Raw genomic sequence first — 23,731 nt, 5'->3', positions numbered from 1 at the left:
GGATGTGCTGCTGAATCCGGTTTGCCAGTATTTTATTGAGGATTTTTGCATCGATGTTCATCAGGGATATTGGTCTAAAATTTTCTTTTTTTGTTGTGTCTCTGCCAGGCTTTGGTATCAGGATGATGCTGGCCTCATAAAATGAGTGAGGAAGGATTCCCTCTTTTTCTATTTGTTGGAATAGTTTCAGAAAGAATGGTACCAGCTCCTCTTTGTACCTCTGGTAGAATTCGGCTGTGAATCCGTCTGGTCCTGGACTTTTTTGGTTGGTAGGCTATTAATTATTGCCTCAATTTCAGAGCCTATTACTGGTCTATTCAGGGATTCAACTTCTTCCTGGTTTAGTCTTGGGAGGGTGTATGTGTCCAGGAATTTATCCATTTCTTCTAGATTTTCTAGTTTATTTGCATAGAGGTGTTTATAGTATTCTCTGATGGTAGTTTGTATCTCTGTGTCCACACATACTTCTATAGTTCTTCCACTTGAGTTTCAGATCTCAGTGCAAGGCTTTGCCATCTCAGTGTGTTTACCCAACTGTCAGAGCCAAAGGCATGGCATAATCCTCAGTTGTCACTGCTCTCTCACTCCCTACATCCAACCAATCACTAAGCCCTGTCTGTCTTACCTCCTTAACATGAAAGCCATGCACTTCTCTCTATCCCACAGAAACCTAGCATAAGTAAGTCACTATCTTCTTGGACTTAACTGCAGTATCCTGCTTTGTCACTCTACTTCCATTTTTGCCATCTCCATCCACTTTCCACACTGAAGCCAGATCATAACTTAATCTATTAGAAAATATTTAAGTGGCCTACAATGCCAAGCACAAATCTAATCATATCATCACATCACTTACCTTCTAAAAAGCCTACAGTGAACTCTCATGTTTCCTATAAAAAAGTTCTGACTTAACGTGACATTTTAAAGGTCCTTCATAATATATCCTCTGCTTAACCTCCAGTCTCATATATCTCTCTCTGTCTCTCAACAGAGTCTTGCTCTTATCTCCCAGGAGTGCTGGGGTGCAGCGGTGCGATCAAGGCTCATTGCAGCCTCTACCTCCCAGACTCAAGCAATCCTTTCACTTCGGCTTCCCCAAGTAGCTGGGACTACAAGCGTGCACTACCATGCCTGGCTAATCTTTGTATTTTTTTGTAAAGACAGGGTTTCACCACGTTGCTCAAGCTGGTCTTGAACTCCCTGACCTCAAGTTATCCACCCCCATCAGCCTCCCAAAGTGCTGGGATTATAGGCAAGAGCAGCTGTGCCCAGCCCTCATCTCTTGTAACTTCCCCTCTCACACCCTAGATTACATTTAACTCGGGTCCTAAAATACTCCATGCTCTCTCACCTCCTGGTATTTGCCTAAAATAGTTTTCCCCTTTGTGAGTCAGTTTCCTAGGGCTGTCATAAAAAATTACCATAGCCAGGAATGGTGGTGCAGGCCTGTAGTTCCAGCTACTTAGGAGGCTGAGGCAGGAGGATCCCTTCAGCCCCAAGGGCTCTGGGCAGTAGTGCACTATGCCAATCAGGTTTCTACACTAAGTTCAGCATCAATACGGTGACCTCCAGGGAGCAGGGGACCACCAGAAGTGGTGAACCAGCCTAGGTCAGAAACAGAGCAGGTTAAAACTCCTGTGCTGTTCAGCAGCAGAACTATGCCTGTGAATAGCCACTGCACTCCAGCCTGGGCAACATAGCAAGACTGCCATCTCTAAAACAAATTAATTAATAAAATTACCACAAACTCTGTGGCTTAAAACAATAAAAATTATTCTCTCCCAGTTCTGGAGGCCAGACGGTGTCAGTAAGACCACACCCCTTCCTTCTCCAGGCGAGAATCCTTCCCTGGAAATTCCAGCCTCTAGTGATTCCTGGCATTCCTTGGCCTGTGGCAGCATAATTCCTATCTGTGCCTTCATTTTCACAATGCCTTCCTCTATTTGTGTCTCAAATCTCCCTCTCCTTTCTCTTATAAATCTAATGACTCACCAGTCATTAGATTTAGGACCCATCCTAAATCCAGGATGATCTCATCTCAAGATCTTTAATTTAATTACATCTGCAAAGATACTTTCCAAAGAAGGTCCCATAGCAGGTACAGGGCTTAGGCCTTGGACATCTTTTTGGGAAATACAATTCAACCCACTCTACCTATCTATGCTTAGCTGACTCCTGCTTATCCTTTCTGTCCCTGTGAGTAGTCACTCCCTCTGAAAGGCCTTCTCTGACCCCCCAGTTCTGGGTCAGGCTTGCTCCTACATGCTCTTCTCTCCCTATCATACAGCACATTGCACTGTTGAAGTTACAGGTTTAACAGGCAGCTTTGTCCATTAGATTGTGAGCTCTGGAAGGGCAGGGGCCATGTCAGGCTTATTCATTTTTTCCCGCACCTAACACACAGCACAGAACAAACTAGGCACTTAATACTTGTTGAATTTAATTGACTTTCCCAAGATTATACAGCTATTAAATATCTGATTTAGCAGTTCAGTAAGAGAATGTTGTGAGAAAAAGACTTAGAAAACAGTCTACATTTGTTTGGCTAGAGCATGATATTTGTGTAGGGAAACAGGAAGAGATAAGGTGGAAAATATGTACTGGATCCAGATTATAGAAAATCTCTTCTAAGGTTTCCTCCAAGCACTGGAGAGCCATTACAAGTGCTGGGAGAGGGGAGCAGTGAGGAAGAAGGATTTTGATAGAGGAGTGGCGGAGTTTGACCTGGAAATAGTATATGGAAAAGTCTGGTAGAAAGACAGACTGATGGTCAAGAGACAAATGAAGAGGTAAGAAAAATAGCTCTGGAAAGTAGAGGAAGCAAAGGGAGCTGGGCACAGTGGCTCACACCTGTAATCCTAACACTGTGGGAGGCTGAGGCAGGCAGATTGCTCTGAGACCAGCCTAACCAACATGGTGAAACCCCATCTCTACTAAAAATACAAAAATTAGCCAGGCATGGTGGCACGCACCTGTAATCCCAGCTACTTGGGAGGCTGAGGCACAAGAATTGCTTGAACTCAGGAGGCGGAGGTTGCAGTGAGCCGAGATCAGGTCACTGTACTCCAGCCTGGGGGACAGAGCAAGACTCTGTCTCAAAAAAGAAAGAAAAGAAAATGTACTTACTGAATGGCAAGACCTCCCACTAGCCTTCTTCTCCTTCCATGTTCCCAATGTGTTGGAAGCTAGACTTACACCACCCAAGTAAAATTGTAGAAGATTAGTCTTCAGGGAAATTGACTAGCCCAAGAGAAAAAACCCACACTCACAGTTAAAAAGTCCCTTGATGAAACAAGGCTCCAACCAATTATCTGACAGTAGAGCTCCCACCAATAAGATTTAACACACCAAAAAGCTTCCAATTGGATTTAACGAGTGCTTACTCTCATTCTAAAATATGAATAGACATCCAAGAAATCAAGGGACATTTAAGAGATGGACATAGTAGCACATGCCTGTAGTCCTAGCTACTCGAAAGTATGAGGCAGAAGGACCGCTTGAACCCTGGAGTTCAAGTCCAGCCTGGGCAACATAATGACACCCCCATCTCTTTTTAAAAAAAGATATTTAAGGAAGATTATTATTAGATTATTAATCTTAGATTAATAGTAAAGCAGTATTAAAACAAGAAGGAAAGAAAGAACAAAAAAAAAGAACAAACTAAAGAAGTAGAGATAATGCATGATACATGATACAGAAGAATTATTGTAATATCCTCCAAGATATGAGGGTTAATTTGCATTCATGAAATTTGAATAGGAAACTATATAAAAGAAACATTCAAAAGAAAGAAAAAGGTTGAAGTTCTTGCAAATTAAAATAGAATAGCAGAAGCGAAAATTTCAATTAAGAAAATCTCTCAGAATTTTGGAAAAAGAGAAAACAGCATTAGAAAAGATGAGAAAATCAGTCCAACATTCCAAATAGTAAGCATTCTAAAAGGTGAACGAGAAAACCAAATGAAGGCAGGAAATTATCAAAGAAATAGTCCTAGAAGATTTCCCAGAACTCACATAACATGAGTTTGTTAAAGTATCCATTGAATGTCCAGCACAATGAATGATAAAAGACCCATACCCACACATGGCACATAACATTTCAGAACATCAGGGATAAGATGCTAAAAGTTTCCAATAAGGAAAAAATTTACTTTTCTGTATGTGAAAAGGTAACATAAGACTTCTCAAGTACAGCACTGAAAGCCAGAAAATAATGTAACAGTGCCTCAGAAAAAATGATTTCCAACATACCCAGCCAAACTGCAAAGTATAAAAGAAAAGACACTTTCCAGTTACCAAGCCTCAAAAAATGTACTTATGCATTCTTTGTTAGGAAGCTATTGAAGGATACACCCCACCAAGATGAGGGAGTATACATAATAAGTAGGAAAACAGCCAGCTCACACCTATAATCCCAGGACTTTGGGAGACCAAGGCAGAAGGATCACTTGAGCCCAGGAATTCAAGATCAGCCTGGGCAACATAGGGAGATCCTATCTCTACAAAAAAAAAAAATTTTTTAATTAGTCAGATGTGGCATGTGCCTGTAGTCCCAGCTACTCAGGAGGCTGAAGCAGGAGGATCGCTTGAGCCCAGAAGGTCGCTACACTCCAGCCTGGGTGACAGAGCAAGACCTTGTCTCAAAAAGAAAAAAAAAAAAAAAAGGAAAACATAGGATCCAGGAAACAGTATATCCAAAAAGGAGACAGACAAAGGGACTTCCTCCCTAGGATGGTGGTGAAGAGTAACTCTGGGTCAATAACTAGGCACTGAAACCATTCCAGATGGATAGATCTCTTCAAGAAAACAAAAAGTGAAATATATAAAAGTCCTGTGTGTTTGATCATGGATATTGCAAGGAACTAGAGGAATAACAACACCTTACATATGTTGAGTTGTTACTATGCTCCTGATACCACCCTAAAGTCTTTATGTGTATTATTTCATTTAACACTATGAAGTGGATACTATCATTACCCCCATTCCCAGATAAGGGAATTGAGGCACCTTAAAAATTGAATAATATGCCCAGGATTACACAGTTAGAATGGTGTCAGTGAATTCACTGGACTGTCAGGAAGGTGTGAAACCTCAGCAGAGGAAAAGCATACTACAAGCCAGAACATCACTGGAGGTGGGTGAGGGAAATGAGTAAAGACTGGGCTTGCCCAGGACATCTGGGCCCCTATACAGACTGATCTTTTATTGTGAATATAGGTTTATAGAATATATATTCTTTTATTATACTTTCTTTCTTTTTTTTTTTTTTTTTTTTGAGACAGAGTTTTGCTCTCATCACCCAGGCTAGAGTGCAATGGCATGATCTCAGCTCACTGCAACCTCTGCCTCCAGTATTCAAGCGATTCTCTGGCCCCAGCCTCCCAAATACCTGGGATTACGGGCATGCACCAACACTACCACGCCTGGCTAATGTTTGTATTTTTAGTAAAGACAGGGTTTCGCCATATTGGCCAGGCTGGTCTTGAATTCCTGACCTCAGGTGATCCTCCCACCTTGGCCTCCCAAAGTGCTGGGATTACAAGCATGAGCCACCATGCCTGGCCCTATTTTCTTCTATTGTACTTCGTAATATTGTGTGGCAAAGAGTATCTTTCCTGTATGTTTAGATATGCCCAGGAATTCTGTGAAACAGAGATATGCAAACCTAGGAAAATTATATCATTATTAAAAGCAAATACAGGCTAGGCATGGTGGCTCACTATTGTAATCCCAAAGCTTTGGGAGCCCACAGCAGGAGGATCACTTGAGCCCAGAAGTTCAAGACCAGCCTGGGCAATGTAGGGAAACCCTCTACAAAAAATTTAAAGATTAGCCAGGCAGGGTGGCTTGCACCTGTGGTCCCAGCTACTCAGGAGGCGGAGGCAGAAGGACTGCTTGAGGCCAGGAGTTCAAGGCTGTAGTAAGCCTTGCACCCCTGTACTCCAGCCTGGGAGACCATGAGACCCTGTCTCTAAAATAATAATAATAATAATAATAATAATAATAGCAGGCTGGGCACGGTGGCTCACGCCTGTAATCTCAGCACTTTGGGAGGCCAAGGCAGATGGATCACCTGAGGTTGGGAGTTCAAGACCAGCCTGACCAACATGGAGAAACCCTGTCTCTACTAGAAATACAAAATTAGACAGGCATGGTGGTGCCTGCCTTTAATCCCAGCTATTCGGGAAGCCGAGGCAGGAGAATCGCTTGAACCCAGGAGGTGGAGGTTGCAGTGAGCCAAAATCGCGCCATTGCACTCCAGTGTAGGCAACAAGGGCAAAACTCTGTCTCAAATAATAATAATAATAATAAAAACAGCAAATACAAACACAAGCCACTAGTTTTGGTATGTAATATACATGAAACAATTACTTATAAAATATAATGTGACATAAATTGTTAAGCAAAGATTAGAATTTCAAGGAAGAAAGGAAACCATAGACTAGAGCAGAAGTTCTCAAACTTGCACTGTGTCAGAATCAGCTGGAGTGATTGTTAAAACACATTGCTAGGCTACGGGATTTCTAAGGTAATAGGTGTGTAGTCAGGGCCAAGAATTTGTATTTCCCACAATTTGTATTTTCCCAATGGTGCTGAAGACAACACTCAGAGCCATAGAGTATATAGAGAATACTCTGAGGGAAAGAAAAACTGAGCCTTGAAGGACCGGGTAGGAATTAAGTTACATTAAGAGAAACTAGCCTTATGCTATTTTCAGAGGCAAGTGATGACATTGTGGATGGTTGAGTTCAAGGCTAGGGAAGAAAGTATCTGATCATAAGTCAGACTCTAATCAGAACACCATAGGCACATTTCCTACCAACCACTGCTTCAGCCCCAACATTTAGAATAAGTCCTTTCCCTCTTCCTGAGAGGAAAGGAAAGGCTGCCTGTCACCATCCCAGAGAGTAGTGAAGCCTCCCGTTGCTGTAACAGGAAGAAATCTACCTATGTATTAATGAGAAGCAAGGTCCTACACCTTTTCCTCTGAGACAGCATAAAGTGATGCTCTTCTACTCAGAACACTGAGATGTGAGAGGTTCCACTATCAAAGCAGTGAGAAGCAAGTCCTTCCACCTCAGCAGCAGTAAGCAGATCCCTACCATAGCTGCAGAGAGAAGTTCACTGTTCTGGCAGCAAGGAGGAAGCTGATCACTTACCACCACAGTCACTAATATTTGAGGTATGCATGTTTGTAAGTCAGATGTTTATACTATGGATCAGAGTCCTTTATCATATACAGCCTGCCAGCTGTACTAATTCTCAAAGAATGTATAACCTAAAATGCCCAGTAACACATCTAAGCGTGTTCTTACACATACACTCCAAAAAAAAGATAAGAAAGAAAAGCAATCAATAGTGATTTACTCCAGATCATAAGCTTACTGGTAGTATTTTCTTTTCTTTTTTATACTTTTCCATGTTTTCCACATTCTCTGCAATGAGAATTTCTTTTAACTTAAAACAATTTGCATTTTTAAACCTAACACTAAGTAATAATCATTAATGTTTGTATTCAAGCTGTTACCACTTAAGGGTTTGTCAAGGATCATAATTCATAAGTATTTTTCTAAACAAAACAGGGAGGTCAGAGCTGGACATGATAGCAGGCACCTATAGTCCAGCTACTCAGGAGGCTTAGGAGAAAGGAGAATTTGAGCCCAGGAGTTCCAGTCCAGCCTGGCAACATAACAAGACCTCATCTCTCTCTAAGAAAACAAAACAAAACTCTGGGAAGGCTTGGGGGAAAAAAGGAGACCAAAAGCCAAGGAATACAGATATAAATAGTCAAATGGCCTGTGGAAGGTATCAGTAGATATTCTATAAATATCACAGAAATAGACATTCAAATATTATTGAATAAATATGCAAATTAGATTTAAAATAAGTTTCTTCAGCATATGTAACTAGCAACTTGACTTTTTATAACTTTTGTCCTATATCTCTTTGTATCCATTTCTGAATTACTTTTTTTTAAAGCTATTTCCAAAGAAAATTCCAGCATACTGGCCCAGGAATGTTGTGGAGTCCCTACACTATGGGCTATGGAAAAAGGACACTTAAGCCAGACATATGCACACCTCCAAGCTCAAGCATGGCTGCCTTTGCTAATGCTGCCCGGATTGCAATAATGAAAGAAAAGGATTTATTTAAATTTCTTGAAGAGCTCAAGAGTAAGAGCCATTTGTTCTCTCTCTACTGTTGTAAAGGATGTATTTTTATATGACTGGTCAGAAAGAAGTTCTAGAGCCCAAATGCCTTAAGAACAGAACCACAGCCTATTCTGAGTGACCACTCTGTGTCACATAGATGTCATTTGAAAGTAAATGTAGATGTAACCTGAATCCTCAGACGCCTGATGAAGCCTAGAGTCTGTGAATGGGTTGGGAGTGGAAGCAGGAGAGTGAAGAATGAGGGCCGTGGCCACTGAGAAGAATAGACAACGCAAAACAGGCACCACATGCTGGTCTTTTATGTGAATTTCTTACATTGTTTGTGATACCATTTTGTTTTATCTTTTAGGATGCAATTCCCATTCAGATAGCCCATATTCCAAAATACCCATCTTTCCATTGTTCCCTAATGTGGATGGGGTGGTGATGGGAAAGCCATTCAAAGACATGCAGAAATTAGAGATGCTAAGAAGAAAGGAGCCTTTGAATTTCTTTGAGGATTATTTTTTCCATAAAAGAGACTGGAAAACACAGGTGAGATTTAGATTATGTCACATTAGTTAAATACTTGGATTTTTAAGCACTAACTTAAAAGAACTAATAACATGCTTTTTACAACAAATAGTTTTAGTCATTATTTTCAAACCAGATGCCATAGCCATGTGCCCAAATTTAAGCCCAGGTGTTAACATTTCATTTAATTTCAACAAATAAACTTACTAAAAAATACAGGTTTGGGGTTGGGGATGGGGAATATAGGAATAATAACAATACAAGTTTCTCCAATCCTATCTCTGAATGCTCCCCCAACCACTCAGGGACCAGCAGCTGCACTCTGGACACCCTCCATCCACTCTAGATTGTGGTTGGGCAAACACCATGAGATGAGAAGACCAGGCCCACAACCCAAAAGAGCAGTGCTGTGATGGAGGGGCCATCCTGCCCTCAACTAGATCCCCATTTATGGTCCCAGCTGCACCTTCTGGCCTTGCTTCAAGTTCTGTTGACTCTAGTCCTTTTGCACCCCCTCCCAAGATATACTTTTGCTAGAGTTTTAAGGTCTCTAGCAACTATGCCCAAGTTTCTGGATAATCTCTCAGGAGACTCTGGCCTTACCCCAGATAAGGCCTCTAGGCCTGACAAACAGAATGGAAATTTAACTGGAGGCCAGCCTACCCTGTGGAGCTCTGGGTTCCAGAGGCCCATGTGTTGTTCACATCACTATACAATTCCTAGAAGGCCCCTCCACACATAGAGTTTAAGAGGCCTAGCAGGGTATCACTGTCACAAATGACCTCAAGTTCAGACTTTGTCTTTCTCCAAATGAAGTAACACCCAAAGGAAAATATCACTGAGAAGATGGAAATAAGAAGACATTTATCCTCCTTTAAACTTATGTCCCAACATTCAACTACTCCTCCACCCCAGGTGCTTGTCTGTTTATTGTCAATCTCTCCAACTAGAATATAACATTCATGTACACAAGGGTTGTATTTCTTTCACTGAGGTATCCCTATCATCTAAAATAGAATTTGGCCCATAGGTAACTCAATATTTTTTAGAGGAAAGAATACTGTAATACAAATACTTTATTTCCTGAGAGCATACTATATGCTAGATTGTCTCTAATAATCTCAGCAGAAATAATGTCAATAGCTTCCTAAATGGTCCCCTTGCTTCTACTATTGTCCCCTTCAATCAATTGTCAACCCAGCAGCCAAAGTGGTTCTGTTAAAATCAGATTGAAACCCTCCAATGGTTTTTCATATCACACAGAATGAAAACCAAAATTTTTATAACTTACAATGTCCCACACAATCAAAACCTGAGCCTTCCAATAATTGTAGCACTAGTAACTGTTTAAATTTCAATTAATTAAAATTAAATAAAATTACAAATTCAGTTCCTCAGTCACACCAATCACATTGCAAATGCTCAATAGCCATATGTGGCTAATGGCTACTATACTGGACAACACAGAAATATAGAAAATTTCCATTATTGAGGAAAATGTTATTGGCCATCACCGATCTAGGCTCTCATTGCCTATCCAACAATCTCATCTTCCACTGCTCACCGTCCAGTGCATTCCACTCCATCCTCAAGGCCTCTTTACTCTTCCTCTTGCAGACCAGACATGCTCTCACCTCATGGTCTATGGCTTTGCTGTTTCTTCTGCTCTAATGTTGTTCCTCAGAGAGCTGCATCATAGCTCTCCCATCACCTCTTTCAGGTATTGTCTCAAATATCACTTCAGGAGGCCTAACAACCCCGTTAAAATCACAATCCCCACATTGTCATTGTACTAAATGCCACTGAATTGTTCACTTCACTTGGTTCATTTTATGTTACATGAATTTTCACTTAAAAAAATTTTTTTTTGAGTCAAAGTCTTGCTCTGTTGCCCAGGCTAGAGTACAGTGGCGTGATCTTGGCTCACTACAACCTCTGCCTCCCAGGTTCAAGCAGTTATTCTCCCTCAGCCTCCAGAATAGCTGGGACCACAGGCATGCGCCACCACACCCAGCTAATTTTTGTATTCTTAGTAGAGACAGGGTATCACCATGTTGGTCAGGCGGGTCTCAAACTCCTGACCTTAGGTGATCAGCCTCCCAAAGTGCTGGGATTACAGGCGTCAGCCACCATGCCTGACCAATAAATTATTTTTTAAATAAGTATTTAAATAGCTGGGTGCAATGATACATACCTCTAATCCCAGCTGATCAGAAGACTGAGGCAGGAGGATCACTTGAGCCCAGGAGTTCAAGACTAATGTGCGATGATCATGCCTGTGAATGCACTGCAGTCTAGCCTGGGCAACATAGTGAGGCTCCATCTCTAAAAATAAATTTTTTTAATTAAAATAAATTTAAAATAAAATTTTTTAATTAAATATATATGTATTCAAATAAAATCACAACCCCCAATACCTTATCCCCTTTCCTGATTTTTTTCATAACACTTGTTACCATCTAATATATTACATATTTACTAGTATATTACATCTAATACACTACATATTTATATTCATTATACTACCTGCATACATATGTATATTTACATCTATACTATATATGTACTACATTTACAACTATTATATTACATTTAATGCTATTTCTATTAAACTATGTTTATAATTATATACATATATAGTATATCTAATATACTATGTAGTATATTACATCTAATCTAATATAATTATGTATTTATAAATGTTCATTAGAGGCTGGGCGCAGTGGCTCACGCCTGTAATCCCAGCACTTTGGGAGGCCGAGACTGGCAGATCACGAGGTCAGGAGATCGAGACCATCCTGGCTAACACGGTGAAACCCCGTCTCTACTAAAAAATACAAAAAACTAGCCGGGCGTGGTGGCGGGCGCCTGTAGTCCCAGCTACTCGGGAGGCTGAGGCAGGAGACTGGCGTGAACCCGGGAGGCGGAGCTTGCAGTGAGCTGAGATCCGGCCACTGCACTCCAGCCGGGGCCAGAGAGCGAGACTCCGTTTCAAAAAAAAAAAAAAAAAAGAAACTCCATCTCTACTAAAAATACAAAATTAGCCACGTGTGGTGGCACATGCCTGTAATCCCAGCTACTCAGGAGGCTGAAGCAGGAGAATCACTTGAACCCGGGAGGCGGAGCTTGTGGTGAGCCAAGATTGCACCATTGCACTCCAACCTGGGCAATAAGAGCAAAACTCCATCTCAAAATAAAATTAAATAAAATAAATGTTCATTAGAACCAAGAAATAGGCTAGGCACAGGTTCCTCATGCCTGTAATCCCAGCACTTTGGGAGGCTGAGGCGGCTGGATCACTTGAGCTCAGGAGTTTGAGACCAACCTGAGCAGCATGGTGAAACCCCATCTCTACAAAAAAGAAAAGAAAGAAAGAAATGGTACTTTCAAGTTTCCGAAAGTAACTGAGTTACATGAACACTACCTAACCCCACACACAGACTCCCTATGACCACATTAAAATATTGGATAGGGCTGGGTATGGTAGCTCATGCCTGTAATCCCAACACTTTAGGAGGCCAAGGAAGGTGGATTGCTTGAGCCGAGGAGTTCAAGACCAGCCTGGGCAACATGGTAAAATTCTGTTTCTACAAAATATAAATATATATAAATATGAATACTGGATGAAATAAAATGACAAACATTGAAAAATGTATTCAAAAGAAAGGAAAACCCATGTTTCAGAAAGCAAGAGAGAGAGTGCCTAAAGCCAGAATAACAAGTTCATAAAATGAACATGGCAGAGGGGTGGTAGGTAGATCCTATACATCTAGGCCCTGATGAGTTGGGATTGGGGTTTCAATGCCCATTCAGGGTCAGGAGATGTGGATCCCTGGAAGTAAAAAACTGGAATTGAAACCAGAATCTGGAAGGATTGCCCTCTCAGTAAAAGGAGGGGTAAGAAACTCAGTCCATAGCGAAGCTTGGCCTGCTCAAAGCTCTAAATAGAGAACGAAGTGTTCTGTGAAGAATTTAAAACTCAAGATTGTAGCATGCATGGATTCAGAATCTGAATTTATAGTTTCCACATTAGATGAAATTGCCAAACAGTAAAATTACCCTTAAAACTGGTTTTAGATTGGTATTACCTTGGGAGGTCTGTCAGACACAAACATAAACACATCCATATCCTAGGTTTGCACAGCTTATATAAAAAATCTTTTCAAATCTATTTTAAAGAGGTTCACAAAAATTACAAGCCATACAAGGAAATAATCTACTCTCAAAAAAAGTCAGTAGGTAAACAAGAGGAGTATCATAATAATTTGATATAGCAGATTGATCTTTAAAAGACTGTAAAAAATGTTTTAAACTATTAAAGAGAAATGTTTAGTAATGACTGAGTATTTTAGGAATGACTGAGAATTTTCTAAATTGATAAAAGATATGAATTATTAAATTGAAGAAAACATCCTGGAACAATATATATAAAAGAAAATCCAACTTGAAACATTGCAGTTGAAAATGAAGACAAAGAAAACACTTCAAAAGCAACCAGAGGCCAGGCACAGTGGCTCATGGCTATAATCCCAGCACTTTGGGAGGCCAAGGCAAGTGGATCGCTTGAGGTCAGAAGTTCAAGACCAGCCTGGCCAACATGATGAAACCCCTGTCTGTACTAAATACAAAAATTAGTTGGGCATGATGGCACATGCCTGTAATCCCAGTTACTTGGGAGGCTGAGGCAAGAGAATCTCTTGAACCCAGAAGGCAGAGGTTGCAGTGAGCCGAGATTGCACCACTGCACTCCAGCCTGGGCCACCAAGCAAGATTCTGTCTTGAAAGAAAGAAGAAAGAAAGAAAAAGAGAGAGAAAGGAGGGAAGGGGAGGGGAGGAGAGGGGAGGGAACCAGAGAGAAAAAAGAAATAACTTACAAAGGAACAAAAAGTAGACTAACAGGAGACTTCATGCATGTAAAAATACAGGCCAGAAGACAATCAAATAATATCCATAGATTGAGGACAGCAAATTATTTCCAGCTAAACTATCATTCAAGAGAGAGAGTAAATAAAAATACTTTCAAGGCCAGGCATGGTGGCTCACACCTTTAATCCCAGCACTTTGGGAGGCCAAGGCAGGCGGATCACCTGAGTTCAGGAGTTCAAGACCAGCCTGGCCAACATGGTGAAACCCTGTCTCTACTAAAAATACAAAATGTAGCCAGCCATGGTGGCGTGAGTCTATAATCCCAGCTACTAGGGAGGCTGAGGCAGGAGAATTGCTTGAACCCGGGAGGCTAAGGTTGCAGTGAGCCAAGATCCCACCACTGCACTCCAGCAAAACTCTGTCTCAAAAAAAAAAAAAAAAAGTTTGACATTATAAGGGTGTTGTTCTTTCTTGCTTGTCTATAACTTTAATATGGTTTTTCAAATTTTCCCCAAGGGTTTTTGTTGTTGTTGTTGTTGTTGTTGTTGTTGAGACAGGGTCTCAACTTTGTCACCCAGGCTGGAGTGCAGTGATGTGATCTCAGCTCACTGCAGCCTCTGTCTCCCAGGCTTCAGCAATCCTCCCACGTCAGCCTCTCTAGTAGCTGGGACTACAGACCCATGCCACCACGCCCATCTAGTTTTTGTATTTTTAGTAGAGATGGGGTTTTGCCATGTTGGCTGGTCTTGAACTCCTGGGCTCAAGCAATCCACCCACCTCGGCCTCCCAAAGTGCTGGAATCACAGGCATGAGCCACTTTCATGACTCTGTCTCAAAAAAAACAAAAAAGTCTCAATCATTAAAACAGTGTGATATTGATGGGCAGGGCCCAGTGGCTCATACCTGTAATCCCAGCACTTTGGGAGGCCATGGCAGGTGGATCACGAGGTCAAGAGATCGAGACCATCCTGACCAAATGGTGGAACCCCATCTCTACTAAAAATACAAAGAATTAGCCAGACGTGGTGGCGGGCACCTGTAGTCCCAGCTACTCGGGAGGCTGAGGCAGGCAGGAGAACCACTTGAACCCGGGAGGCAGAGGTTGCAGTGAGCTGAGATTGCGCCACTGCACTCTGGCCGGGCAACAGAGTGAGACTCCATCTCCAAAAAAAAAAAGTGTGATATTAAGAAATTAACAGACAGACCCAAGGAAGAAAATAGAAAGTCCAAAAATAAATAGAGCTATGTGGAGAATTTTAACTTAAGGAAAACATGACATTTCAACAGAACAGGAAAATGATAGATTATTCAACAAATAGTGCACTGAGTAGGCATCTGAGGAAAAAAATGAGATTTACACTTTATGTACAAATTGCAAATGGATGAAATGTAGAAGAAATAAATGGAGGGTCAGAGAGAAAGAAAAGAAAAGAAATCTTAAACATACTGAAATAAACTCTGGGAAGGCATCCCTAACTGTGATACAAAAGCCACAATGCTTTTTTTTTTTTTTTTTTTTTTTTTTGAGACGGAGTCTTGCTCTGTCGCCCAGGCTGGAGTGCAGTGGCCCGGATCTCAGCTAACTGCAAGTCTTGCCCTCCCGGTTTACGCCATTTCCTGCCTCAGCCTCGCCAGTAGCTGGGACTACAGGCGCCCGCCACCTTGCCGGCTAGTTTTTGTGTTTTTTTTTTTTAGTAGAGACGGGTTTTACGGCGTTTAGTCATGATGGTCCCTCGATCGTCCTGATCTTCGTGGATCCACCCCGTTCTCGGCCCTCCAAAGTGCTGGGATACAGGGCTTGGAGCCACACACCCGGCTGAAATTTGTTTAATAAAGAAGATATTATTAATTTCCACATCCGCGCTCACACAACACAGACCTCCCCCACCACCGCCACACCCACTCATATAATCTCCATATGGCCAAAAAAAATTGCAGTTGCCACTCATAACACAAAAAGCTAACTTCAAAGAACTTCAAATTCATTAGAAAAAAACTAACCTATATAAAAATGGGCAAAGAGTATGAACAGACAGTTCTCAGAAACATGAAAAAATATTCAACTTCATTCCTCATAAAAGATCCAAGTTAGGCCAGGCACGGTGGCTCACGCCTGTAATCCCAGCACTTTGGGAGGCCGAGGCAGGTGGATCACGAGGTCAGGAGATCGAGACCATCCTGGCTAACACGGTGAAACCCCATCTCTGCTAAAAATGCAAAAAATAGCCAGGCGTGGCAGCAGGCGCCTGTAGTCCCAGCTACTTGGGAGGCTGAGACAGGAGAATGGCGTGAACCCTGGAGGCGGAGCTTGCAGTGAGCCAAGATCGTGCCACTGCACTCCAGCCTGGGTGACAGAGCGACACTCCATCTCAAAAAAAAAAAAAGATCCAAGTTAAAATTCTCCTCAGGTATTTATCTTTTCATATTAGATTGACCAAGATGAAAAAACATGGTATACTCATAAGTTACAGGTAGGTTTGTAAATTGGTTCACCCTCTACAGAGGAAATTTGGCAATAATTACCAAAAGGACAGACCTCACACCTTTTGACCTAACATTTCCAGTCCTAGGGCACCATCTAGGATATACAGATATTTTTGCACATATGGTAAATGCCACTCCTGAGGGACCCAGAAAAAGTCTAAACAAACAAATGGTTTGTATAAATTATATACAAATCCTTCCATAATAAAATATACTTATTTATTATGTCTTTTTGTTGTATAATTCAAACTAAAATGTATTACTAACCTTCTTTTTTAAATATGCATAAAGGCAGCAAATATAAAGTCTATGGACCCTGCCTCAGGTTATTCAAATAACATCACCATTGATCAACTACTCAAGAAAAAGCAGACTTGTACAGTGGCTGATGAAACTGCTATTAAACAACACGTGAGTATTCCTTGTGGAGTGCCTTCCCAGAAATCACTGACAAAAATATTGTCCACTTCAATACTACACCATAAAACCAAGATAATTTTTATCTGCTCTATATCTTTAAAATGAGACAAGATTGTTTCTCATGTTTACCCATTGTGATAACACCATTTCTTTCTCTATAATCAAATGGATTCAAATGTTAAGTGTTATTATTCATCCTGCTATTCACCTATGCAGCTATACTCACTATTATTTCTGGGACATTCATTTATGTTATTCCAGAAATATCAAACTAATTAAGGTAGTTGACCAACAGTCACAGTGAGTAGTGTACTCAGAGATTCATGGTGAAAGAATCTTACATCCTGAGGCCTCTAGCCCTGGGGCACCAGCTGCACCAGGGCTAAGAAGCTTGAGAAGATCAAATAGTTTGGTATTAATACACTGGAAATCTTGGCATTAGGTAAAGAACAGCTAGGGCAAGTATTCTTTGGGCTATCTCAATCTATCCTCCTTGGTTCAGCTGCCACCTATGTACTGATTGCTATTAAAGTTGTCACTAACTTAACTTCATTCCTCTATTTCTGTCTTATCTCACTGACCACTTGACGAATATTTCTACCTCTACCCAGGGTCTCATAACATAACAAACTCAACATGTCCAAAACAAAACTCATCATCTTCTGCATCCAACTGGCTCTCCCCTGGGAATTCTGTATCTCAGGTGGTGTGTGTGTGTGTGTGTGTGTGTGTGTGTGTGTGTGTTTTCAAATAAGGTCAACTTTTATTTTAGATCCACGGGTTACATGTGCAGGTTTGTTGCAAGAATATATTGCATATGTCTCAGTTGATAGCAACTACTCAGTCACTGAAGCTAGAAGGCCAGGTGCTATCCTTAACTTGGGTTCTTTCCTCATTCTTCACATCTGCTAATCCCCAAGTCTGGCCTACTGTCATTCTCTTAAAGATTTTTCAGGGCCAGGCATGGTGGCTCACACCTGTAATTCCAGCACTTTGGGAGGCCAAGACAGGCAAATCACCTGAGGTCAGGAGTTTGAGACCAGCCTGGCCAACATGGTGAAATCCCGTCTCTACTAAAAATACAAAAATTAACCAGGCATGGTGGTGGGGTGCCTGTAATCCCAGCTACTCGGGAGGCTGAGGCAGGAGAATCCCTTGAACCCGGGAGGCAGAGGTTGTGATGAGCCAAGATCACACTACTGTACTCCAGCTTAGGCGACAGGGCAAGACTCCATCTCAAAAAAAAAAAAAAAAAAAAAAAAAATTTTCAAATCTGTTCCCTTCACTGCATCCCCATTACCACTGCCTTAGATGAGGCAGTCGCCAACCTGGTATCCTCCAACCATTCTCTACACAGCTGCTAATAATCCAACATGAAGAGCCAACCATGGCACTGTCCTACTTAAAAGTGAACGCATCCCTCTCAATGATGGCAATTTCAACTCTATTTTCTGCTTAAGGGATTTATTTCACTTTCATTAGAAACAGTGGCTCACTACAGCAAGATTTTCACTGAGGAACAGTGTCTTGCTAGCCTCACAGAGATTACTGACTTATAAGATTAAGTGTAAGGGCCTGCCTGTCCTTTGTCATTATTTATTCCTCTGACTTTAAACTTGACACTCCAGCAATACCAACTGCCTGAACCCTCCTACCACACTTCCAAGATATTTACTGCCTTGGGGGTCTCTGTTTATGCTGTCCCCTCTCCCTGGAACACCTTCCCCTCACCACTCACTCCCTCAATTTGATCACATCCTTGAGGACCTACTCAGCTCAGCATCATCTCCCAGTCAGTTCTCCCTATCCTAGGCTGAATTGAGTGACTGAATTGGCACTCCTGTTATATCCATAGCCTATCTCCATCCCGTACTTCAGCCTATTTTAGTCCACTGTATTTTTCATATCCTTATAAAATTTCTTATTACCTCATTATTCCCAAGCAGTACATTTTGATTGTCCATCAACACCTAGCTCACATTTCCTCACGAGGCACCACCCAATGTATAGACTCAGTGACTTTTGAGTAGCCTAGGAACATAACTCTTGGGGTATCTATCATTGTGGTCCACAAATCAAAGCTACTTTAAGGTAACTACAATAAACTTCTGGTCTCTCACTACAGGTGAAGAGAGCTACTGATACCTATAATTTAGGAATTGCCCTTGAACACCGGAAAGAAATGCTAAACCTCTGGCAGAAGATACGAGGGGATTTGATTGGGATAGACTCTAGAAATGAGTCCTTTTATGACACCTTTTCTACTTATACATGGTCCTGGAATGTTTGCCAAGAACTACTTTCTCCTAAGGACTTAAGGTTATATGATGCCTATGTGAATAGAAATTCCTCCCATAACTCCAGATCCTTTTCCTCATCAGATACCAGTGAATGTGACACAGACTCAGGAAGAAAAAGAAAACGGAAAGGTTTAAAGGGATTTCAGTAATGAAATTTCTACATTTTCTAAACAGCTCATCACAAACTACTTTTTCATAGTTATCAAAATTATGGTTTCTTGCTTTTGTCTAAGTACATTCTTAGAAGCTGGAAATTTTGACATCTTTTGGTTTCTGACCAGTAAAAACATTTAAGTCATAAAATGGTTTCCCTTTCGTAAATTTTTGTTTGTTTGTTTATGTTTTGAGATGGAGTCTTCCTCTGTCACCAGGCTGGAGTGCACTGGCATGATCTTGGCTCACTGTAACCTCCGCCTCCTGGGTTCAAGCCATTCTCTTGGATCAGCCTCCCGAGTAGCTGGGATTACAGGTGCCCACCACCACACCCAGCTAATTTTTGTATTTTTAGTAGAGACAGGGTTTCACCATGTTGGTCAGGATGGTCTGGATCTCCTGACCTCATGATCTGCCCGCCTCAGACTCCCAAAGTGCTGGGATTACAGGTGTGAGCCACCACGCCCGGCCCCCTTTCCTAAATCTTTACCAGTAAATAGATGCTGGGCTGTTCGTTCCCTAGCAATAAGCTATGCTCTGCTGCCCCTAGCTGGCTTAAGACTGCCTAAGCCTCAGCAGGAAGGAGAAAAGTTGACCTGAGCTAAGGGCTCTCCAAGCAATAAACCTGAGTTTATGGTGAGTGTAAACTGGATTAGGTTTTCAATTGTTTGTGAAAGACACTAGAGACAGCAGAAGAGGATGACCTTTCAGTTTCAGGGAATAAGATCAGCAAGCCCTAAAGAACCTTGATTAAATTTGGGGATGGCCGAGACGGGTGGATCACGAGGTCAGGAGATCGAGACCATCCTGGTCTACACGGTGAAACCCCGTCTCTACTAAAAAATACAAAAAACTAGCCGGGCGAGATGGCGGGCGCCTGTAGTCCCAGCTACTTGGGAGGCTGAGGCAGGAGAATGGCGTAAACCCGGGAGGTGGAGCTTGCAGTGAGCCGAGATGGCGCCACTGCACTCCAGCCTGGGCGACAGAGCGAGACTCCGTCTCAAAAAAAAAAAAAAAAATTGGGGATTCCCAAGGCTCCTTAGCTACAACCTGCACGCCTGGATTGCTCTTACAAATAGCTGAACACGGCCAGGTGCGATGACTCATGCCTCTAATCCCAACACTTCAGGAGGCTGAGGCAGGCGGATCACCTGAGGTCAGGAGTTCGAGACCAGCCTGGCCAACATGGTGAAACCCTGTCTCTACCAAAAATACAAAAATTAGCTGGATGTGGTGGCACACGCCCATAATCCCAGCTACTCTGGAGGCTGAAGTGGGAGAATCACTTGAACCTGGGAGGAGGAGCTTGCAGTGAGCTGAGATTATACCACTGCACTCCAGCCTGGGTGACAGAGCAAGACTCTGTCTCAAAACAAAACAAACAAAAACGAATAGCTGATCACATCCATTGTATTTATTGTTGCTGTTCTTTAATGCATTTAATAAAGCAACATATATATAACTATATTACAAGTTTGGGGATTATAATTTTTTATTATAGTAAAATATACATTCCATAAAATTTGCCCTTTCAATCATGTTTAAGTATGTATCATCCATTACTGGTTTTTTGTTTTGTTTTGTTTTGTTTTGTTTGGTGTGTTTGTTTGTTTAGAGACAGGGTCTCACTCTGTCACCTAGGCTGGTGTGCAGTGATACAATCATGGCTTGCTGCAGCCTCAACCTCCTGGGCTCAAGGAATCCTCCCACCTCAGCTTCTCACGTAGTTGAAACTACAGGCATGCCCCACCATGCCTGGCTAATTTTTTTATTTTTGTGGAGATATGGACTCCCTATGTTGCTCAGGCTGGTCCCAAACTCCTGGGCTGAAGTGATCCTCCCACCTCAGCCTCCCAAAGTGGTATTATTACAAGTATGAGCTACTGTGCCCAGTCCCATTGGGGTATTTTTCTGTGGTTCTCAAGGGTTGCCCACAGAGAGACAGACCACTTTTGGACTCAGGAAATCTGGATGTACCAAGACTAAATCTACATTAACCTTCTGATCTACTGTCAGGATGGCAAAGTGTTTTATTTCTTGTGCCAATTCTGATCTAAAAATGTAAGAGATAAAAAATATATATATAAGGGATGAGATCAACTATTTGTAAATGTTGTCCAAGAAGCTGGTTTGCAGGTGTGTGGGTGCAAACCAGTCCATCACACTCAACATATAGAACAAATGCTTTTTAAATCACTATTCTAGAAAAATTTTGACCCAGAAAAGGAAAAGATATGTCCAATATTGATGGGGACAATGCCTCATAATGTTAAAAAAAAAAAAAAATTGAGACAGTCTTACTCTGTTGCCCAGGCTCAGTACAGCAACGTGATTTCAGCTCACTGCAACCTCCACCTCCCCAGGTTCAAGCGTTTCACCTGCCTCAGCCTCCCAAATAGCTGGGATTACAGGTACGTGCCACCACACTCAGCTAATTTTTTATTTTTAGTAGAGATGGGTTTCGCTATGTTGCCCAGGCTAGTCTCAAACTCCTAACCTCAGGTGATCTGCCAACATCAGCCTCCCAAAGTGCTTGGATTACAGGTGTGAGCTACTGCGCGCTGCTGTAAAATTATAAAATACCAGAAAAAAGCAATGAAGGCAATGCCCCCAAAACTGCTTATTGAAATGGCCTTGAGGTAATTTTGCGAGTGTTACCATGAATAGTCAAAAGAGTCTAAATATACTTGCTATTATTCATAAAGATACAATGTTGGAGAGAAGAACTAACCTTATAGATAAGTAGCCATATTTTCTAGGTAAAAACAAGATTTATGACTTGACAAGAGACTTTTCATATGGCTGTAGGTATAACAGGGAATCTAGGAGATATAATTTGGATGCCAAAATGTTACAGTTCCTGGAATCTTTCCTTGCATCAGTGAGATAACAGGACAGAATATTTTTTAGTAGGATCTGTCCTGGAAAATCTAAAATGTACAGCAATACATTATTTCTATTAAATTGTCACACACTGTCGATGACAGTATAAATTGGCATCTCTCTGCCGAAATATAGTATAGCAAGAGGGTACTCATCCATCCATTCATTCACCAGTTATCAACTGAGTTGCATACTGTGTGCCAGACCTAGTTCTAGGACCTGAACATATAACAGTTAACAAACAAGTAAAATGACTTAACCTCACAGAGCTTAGTGATAGAGCTAATTATAACCATTGACTCAGCAATTCCTATTCTAGAAAGTAATCATAGGCCGGGCGCGGTGGCTCAAGCCTGTAATCCCAGCACTTTGGGAGGCCAAGACAGGCGGATCATGAGGTCAGGAGATCGAGATCATCCTGGCTAACACAGTGAAACCCCGTCTCTACTAAAAAATACAAAATAGCCGGGAGAGGTGGCGGGCGCCTGTAGTCCCAGCTACTGGGAGGCTCAGGCAGGAGAATGGCGTAAACCCAGGAGGCGGAGCTTGCAGTGAGCTGAGATCCGGCCACTGCACTCCAGCCTGGACGACAGAGCGAGACTCCGTTTCCAAAAAAAAAAAAAGAAAAAGAAAGAAGGTAATCATAAAGAAATAATCATGAATGTACAAAATTATTTCATGACAAAGATGTACACCATGTTTAATTTTTTTCTTTTTCTTTTTTTATTTTTGAGACAGCGTCTCACTCTGTTGACCAGGTTGGAGTGCAGTGGCGTGATGGCGTGATCTCAGCTCACTACAACCTCTACCTCCAGGGTTCAAGCAATTCTTCTGCCTCAGCCTCCCAAGTAGGTGGGACTACAGGTGCATACCACCATACCTGGCTAATTTTTGTATTTTTAGTAGAGACAGGGTTTCATCATGTTGGCCAGGATGGTCTTGAACTCCTGACCTCGTGATCCACCTGCTTCGGCCTCCCAAAGTGCTGGGATTACAGGTGTGAGCCACTGCGCCCAGCCATTAAATGTTTAATAGTATGAAACTTAAAGTAGCCTAAATGTCCAGTAAAGCACGATACAGCTATATGAAACAATACCAGAAGGACGTTAAGTGATGTTGTAAAATAATATTTTGAACAAAAGAATAATGTCCTCAAGTTTTATTAAGTTAAAAAGCAGACTACAACTGCTAAGTGGCATGGGAGAACTTCAAGGCGTTGTTCTAAAACTAGATTGTGACACTGATTACACAAATATAGATTTTTATGAAAATGTATTGAACTGTACACTTAAAATGGATGAATGTAATTAGGTTCTCTTGTTGTTGTTGCTGTTATTTGAGACAGAGTCTTGCTCTGTTGCCCAGGCTAGAGTGCAGTGACACATTCTCAGCTCACTGCAACCTCCGCCTCTGGGTTCAAGTGATTCTCCTGCCTCAGCCTCCTGAGTAGCTGGGATTACAGGCACCCACCACCACGCCCAGGTTTTTTTTTTTTTTTTTTTTTTTTTTGGTGAGAAGGAGTCTCACCTGGTTGCCCAAGCTAGAGTGCAGTGGCACAATCTTGGGTCACTGCAAGCTCCACCTCCGGGGCTCAAGCGATTCTCCTGCCTCAGCCTCCCAAGTAGCTGGGACTACAGACACATGCCACCACACCCGGCTACTTTTTTGTATTTTAGTAGAGATGGGGTTTCACCATGTTGGCCAGGATGGTCTCGATCTCCTGACTTTGTGATCCGCTCACCTCGGCCTCTCAAAGTGCTGGGATTACAGGCGTGAGCCACCACACCTGGCCTAATTTTTGTACTTTTAATAGAAATGGAGTTTCACCATCTTGGTCTGGCTGGTCTCGAATTCCTGACCTCGTGATCCACCCGCCTCAGTCTCCCAAAGTGCTGGGATTATAGGTGTGAGCCACCGTGCCCGGCCGGATAAATGTAAT

The 23,731-nt window shown here is 41.9% G+C and overlaps 1 protein-coding gene across 5 annotated transcripts in view; it reads left to right on the top strand.

Annotated features, from left to right (window-relative positions):
* EFCAB3 (EF-hand calcium binding domain 3) overlaps window positions 1-18,937 on the top strand; it is a 100,403-nt gene extending 81,466 nt beyond the window's left edge. For all 5 annotated transcript variants that reach the window (XM_017882931.1, XM_017882934.1, XM_017882933.1 and 2 more), the window contains 4 exons: window positions 7,980-8,173; window positions 8,523-8,707; window positions 16,328-16,447; window positions 18,582-18,937. In XM_017882931.1, coding sequence (XP_017738420.1) covers window positions 7,980-8,173; window positions 8,523-8,707; window positions 16,328-16,447; window positions 18,582-18,905 — 823 coding nt within the window. In that variant the 3' untranslated portion in view covers window positions 18,906-18,937. The remainder of the gene's footprint in view (window positions 1-7,979; window positions 8,174-8,522; window positions 8,708-16,327; window positions 16,448-18,581) is intronic.
* Window positions 18,938-23,731: the final 4,794 nt, after the last annotated feature.

This window comes from Rhinopithecus bieti, unplaced genomic scaffold (assembly GCF_001698545.2).
Source record: "Rhinopithecus bieti isolate Rb0 unplaced genomic scaffold, ASM169854v2 scaffold_12928, whole genome shotgun sequence".
NCBI classification, from domain to species: Eukaryota; Metazoa; Chordata; class Mammalia; order Primates; family Cercopithecidae; genus Rhinopithecus; species Rhinopithecus bieti.
Note: the sequence above shows the minus strand (reverse complement) of the source record. Positions and strands in the feature narration are given on the sequence as shown.